General features: G+C 39.6%; 1 protein-coding gene across 2 annotated transcripts in view; it reads right to left on the bottom strand.

The window, feature by feature from the left end:
- Positions 1-1,470: 1,470 nt before the first annotated feature.
- LOC106532264 (NAD-dependent protein deacylase sirtuin-5A, mitochondrial) overlaps positions 1,471-5,189 on the bottom strand; it is an 18,929-nt gene continuing 15,210 nt past the window's right edge. For both annotated transcript variants that reach the window (XM_014028285.1, XM_014028284.1), the window contains 6 exons: positions 4,454-4,679; positions 2,574-2,661; positions 2,315-2,368; positions 2,128-2,251; positions 1,920-2,035; positions 1,471-1,845 (listed from right to left, as the gene is read on the bottom strand). In XM_014028285.1, the coding sequence (XP_013883739.1) occupies positions 1,773-1,845; positions 1,920-2,035; positions 2,128-2,251; positions 2,315-2,368; positions 2,574-2,661; positions 4,454-4,679 (681 nt within the window). In that variant the 3' untranslated portion in view covers positions 1,471-1,772. The remainder of the gene's footprint in view (positions 1,846-1,919; positions 2,036-2,127; positions 2,252-2,314; positions 2,369-2,573; positions 2,662-4,453; positions 4,680-5,189) is intronic.

Here is a 5,189-nt window from a genome sequence, read left to right as displayed (position 1 = left end):
TCCTAAAGGAGACTTTAACTTTTACCAGTCATTTTTTGGTAAGATACTTGTACTTTTACTCAAGTATGACTTTGTGGTACTTTATACAAAAATGCTAATAGGTCCACTAATAGTTTCCAAAGTTAGCAAAAGCGCTAAACTAAAAAGTTAGCCCTGTTATTAGCAGATTAGCAGAATCGTGCCCACCACTGCTGCTTACAAACCAGATTAATAGCCGTGGGCGAACGCTCTGATTGGCCATCTGAACAGGCCTAAAAACAGAGTAAGATCTGAGTATTTTAACATCTCGTGTGGAGTGCCGCAGGGTTCCATTCTCGGACCAAAATTATTTATTTTGTATGTGAATGATTTGGTAAATGTGTCGGGTCTTTTTGGGTGCTTCCTATTTGCAGATGATACATTTTTTTGTTCCGGAAATGATATAGAACTAATGTTGGAGATGGTACAGACAGAATTTGTGAAAATACAAAGTTGGTTTCAACTAAATAAATTATCATTAAACTTGGACAAGACAAATTATATGTTTTTCTGTAACAATAAGAGAACTGTAGATGTTTCATTTAAAATTGATGATGTAGAGATCTGTAGAGTCAGTGAAGTGAAGTTTCTAGGTGTCATTATTGATGAAAAACTGACATGGAAAAATCATATAAATGGTTTAAGAACAAAAACAGCCAAATCAATTGGAGTCCTGTACAAAGTAAGAGAACTGTTCARTGATAAAGCACTGTTTATGTTGGATAACGCTATAATTGTTCCACATTTAATTTACTGTATTGAAGTCTGGAGTAAAGCTTGTAAAACTATCACAAATCCAATTTTCATTTTACAGAAAAAACGCTAAGAATTATTACTAGAAAAAATTACAGCCATCCATCGAATGTATTGTTTTATGAATTGAAACTATTAAAATTCTATGATTTGGTCGATTATAATATTTTACTGTTAATGTACAGAGCTCATAAAAGGTGTCTTACCTTTCAACATTGAAGTAAATTTTGTTAAAAGAGAGAGCTGTTATTACCTTAGAGGACTTGAAATGTTTGTGAAACCCTGGTATCGTACGAGCCTAAAGGAGCGATCCACTTTGATCCAGGGAATAAGATTATGGAACAGCCTGGAAGATGAGGTTAAAAATGACAGATCCTTGGATATATTGAAGAGAATGATAAAAACTAGTTTTCTGAAGAAATATGGAGAAGTGATTTCATGCTAGCTGTTGTTTGACTGGGCGTTTTAAATGTTTGTAGTTCATTTTAAGTGTTAAGTTGGGTTTTTTTGTCATATTTTACTTCTTATGAACATATTTTGGGTATAAAAAAGGGGCAGATATAAGATTTATTCTTCTTCTGCTGCCTTTGATTTTATTTGATTTTATTGTGATTGCATATTTTTTGTACTTAATTTGTTACAAATGAAATGAAGTGAAGTGAAACAGCAGTCTGCATAAAGGGGACCAGGAGCCACCAGTTGACAATCATCGGTTTATGATTTTATTTTTCAGTTTTAACCCTTTGAGCTGATTGATTTTCCTTGATAAATATGGTATTGCACATAACTTTAAGTCTTTTAGTTAATCTGTTCGGACTGCAGATGTTGGAGAAGAGAGCAGCCTCTGCACACAGATCCTGCAGCAGCTCCACGCTGCCCCCTACTGGTGCAACGACACTTTGTTGCTCTTCATGTCTCCACTTTTCACTTTTAAGCAGTTGGGAATTTTAAATAAATGTYCTCTTTTGGTTAAAACTATCCGTCTGCCGATGGATCGGGTTTCAGACTCCTTCACTTTCGTGGCGTGCCAGAGCCGGGGGTAAGGTGGTCCCGCAGGGTCCRTGGAAGTGGAACCTGCAGACAGAACCACGTCAGCTTACAGGAGAAGATAAAATAAAGAGATACTAAAAATAAAAAACGAGACGTGCTTGAAGCGCTGAGTGGCCGGCGTGTTCTCCATATTGAACTCGGCGACGGGGACGCCTCTGGCYGCCACCTGGGGAGCAAACATGGCCGCCGGGTACACGACCGACGAGGTGCCRACCTTAAAGTTTGAGGGAGGGGAAACAGGAAGTTGAATAAATACATAAATGCGTTTCGGGTTGCTTTAAATTAAAAACCTAAATTGTGACGCACCACGAGACACAGGTCGCAGCTGTCCAACGCTCGCTCTGCGCTGGACAGGACGCCAGAGTCCAGAGCCTCCCCGAACCAAACCACAGCTGGTCTCAGGAGGCCGTCACAGCCGCYCTGCTCACACCTGAAACACAGACAGTCAAAACAAACACCACAGAAGAAGAAGAAGCTGCTGAACGACTCGTACTGAGGAAGCTGATCGACGGGGATCTGGGCGTCCTGTGTTCCTGGTTCTGGAGCTCTGTGGGGACACGTTGAAACGGGACACAGTCAGGTCAGACGTTAGGTTCTGGTTCAGGGTTCTAAACGTCAGAGCCGAGTCGTCGCGCGTCGTTTAGCTTCCTGACGTTCGGCTGATTATTACGAGATTTCTCTGGCTGATCGGTGTCCACGGCTCAGACCAGGAGGGAAACCGCCGGGTCTACAGAACCGGACCGACAGCTTACCCTTTGCCCCTCAGAGCGGCGCAGATGGGGCTCCTGTGATTGGCCGCCTCGTGACCGCAGGTCATACAGCGCGTTCTGAACAAACTGCCTGCGTTAAAACACAACAACAACAAACACTTTAAACAAAAACAAACAAACAAACGTCTTTTCAGCTTCTGATTCATTAGTTTTACTTGGTCTTTAAATCTTTTCATTTCTTAGTTTTTACAAAATGTTCTGAACCTAAACCTTCTAAAAACACTACGCTACTTTTACTTTTTAGCTACACTTTTGCTACTTAAAGCTTTGAACTAGCCTTTAGCTACTGTTACTTACTGTTCTGCTACCTTCAGCTTCGAGCCAAGGCTCCGTAATTTTGGCAACTGTTTTTCTAGAGTCTTTTGCTACCTTTGGCTAGATTTTTACACTTTTTAGTTAACATTTTGCTACTTTCACCTTCTAGCTGTTCATGTGCTTCTTTTAGTTAGCCTTTTGCTATGTTTTGCTTTTAGCTAATCCTTTGCTTCTTCAAGCTAACCCTTTAGAAGGTTTTGCTTCTAGCTAACCTTTAGCTATTTTCAGCTTATGGCAATTGTAATTTTAGCTACTCTTACTATATTTTGCTTTTAGCTAATCATTTGTTCATTCTAGCTAAAATTATAAAACATTTAGACAGTCTTTGCTAGGTTCAGCTTGTAACTTATTTTTTTTTCTAGCTACCTTTTTGAAACTTTTAGCTTCTAGCTAYGCTTGTTACTTTCAGCTTCTAGCCATCCTTTTCCACTTGCAGATACTAGCCACAGTTTTTAAACGTTTTGGTCAACTTTAGGTTTCGGCCAACATTTTGCTGTGTTTAGTAACACTTGATATTTTCAGCTTCTAGATATACATTTGCTACCTTTTTGTGAGCCTTTTACTAGTTTCAGTTTTTAGCTAACMTTTTGCTGCTTTTACCTTGTAGCTGTGGTTTTGCCGCTTTTCAGCTTCTAGCTATCCATTTTGCTACTTTTACTTTGTTTGGCTAACATTTTTAGCTATACTTCTGATATGTTAGCTCCTTATAGTTAACAGTATAAAACCTTTAGCTAGCCTTTGCTACTTTCAGCTTTTAACTACCCTTTAGCTACTTTTAGCTTCTAGCTAAGTTTTTGCTACTTTCAGGTTCTAACTAACCTTTTGCTACTTTTAGCTACATGCTAACATTTTGCTACTTTTAGCTACATGCTAACATTTTGCTACTTTTAGCTACATGCTAACATTTTTCTACTTTTAGCTACATGCTAAGATTAGCTAATTTAAGCTACTTGCTAACTTTAGCTACTTTCAGTTTCTAGCTACCCTTTAGTGTCTTACAGCTTCTTTCTGTTCTTTGCTACTTTCAGCTGTTCTTTTGCTACTTTCAGCTTCTAGCTAACATTTTGCCACTTTTAGCTTCTAGCTAACATTTAGCCACTTTCAGCTTCTAGCTAAAATTTTGCCACTTTTAGCTTCTAGCTAACATTTTGCCACTTTTAGCTTCTAGCTAACATTTTGCTACTTTTAGCTTCTAGCTAACATTTTGCTACTTTTAGCTTCTAGCTAACATTTTGCTACTTTTAGCTTCTAGCTAACATTTTGCTACTTTCAGCTACTTGCTAACTTTACCTACTTTCAGCTTCTAGCTAACCTTTTGCTACTTTCAGCTTCTAGCTACCTTTTAGCATCTTAGAGCTTCTATCTATTCTATGCTACTTTCAGCTGCACTTTTGCTACTTTTAGTACTTTTTGCTTTTCCTGCTATAAATGTTTATTTTCTGTGATACACAGTGAATGGTGCAAAAAGATGCCGAACAGCAGCTAAAAGCCAAGTGTTTAGGCGTTTTGTGGGAGTAACAGGAGCCCTCGAGTGGTTTTTCYCTCACCGTGGATCTCCAGGATGTTTTTGGACCCGGCCCGGCGGTGCAGCTCGTCGATGTTCTGGGTGATAACGGTCACTTTTCGGCCTTGTTCGGCGAGCCGCTCCTCGCACTCKGCGATGGCCAGGTGAGCCGGGTTTGGGTTCTTGGTGAGCATGACCTCACGACGGTAGTGATAGAACTCCCAAACCCGAGACGGGTTCAGGGAGAAGGCCTTCGGAGTGGCCAGGTCCTGAAATGGGTCAGAACTCAACCTTCAGTCTGGTGTAAAATGGCCTCAGCAGCTAAAAACCTTAGCAAACATTAAAATGTTTCTAACAAGGTCAAATATAACAGGTGTGGTGGTAGCTGAGAGTCTTTCACAAAATGGTCTGAGAACTAAGATCAGCTTTTTATGCTTATTTTCTGCTTTACTTCTGTTCGTTTTTAGCTTTTTTTTTCCTTCTATTTATTATAAGTTAGAATCCAATTTGTCTTCTTATGCTACACTGAGCTTTTAGCTACTATTCGGCTTTTAWCTAGTCTAGATTTAAAAAACTCATGCATCGCTTTACTACCACTTATGACACATGGAAGGCTCTTGCAAAACAGGCAAAAAGAATGCTTGATGAAGCCTCCAATCCTGACACACTGCAAGAGTTAGTGATCAAAACGAGTTTTTGAAGATCTGTCTGGACGGCATTAATCTGGCCTCCAGTTCTAATGTAAAGAACCTTGGTGTTAGTTTTGATCAGGACATGTC

Source organism: Austrofundulus limnaeus, unplaced genomic scaffold (assembly GCF_001266775.1).
Source record: "Austrofundulus limnaeus strain Quisiro unplaced genomic scaffold, Austrofundulus_limnaeus-1.0 Scaffold740, whole genome shotgun sequence".
NCBI lineage: Eukaryota > Metazoa > Chordata > Actinopteri > Cyprinodontiformes > Rivulidae > Austrofundulus > Austrofundulus limnaeus.
Note: the sequence above shows the minus strand (reverse complement) of the source record. Positions and strands in the feature narration are given on the sequence as shown.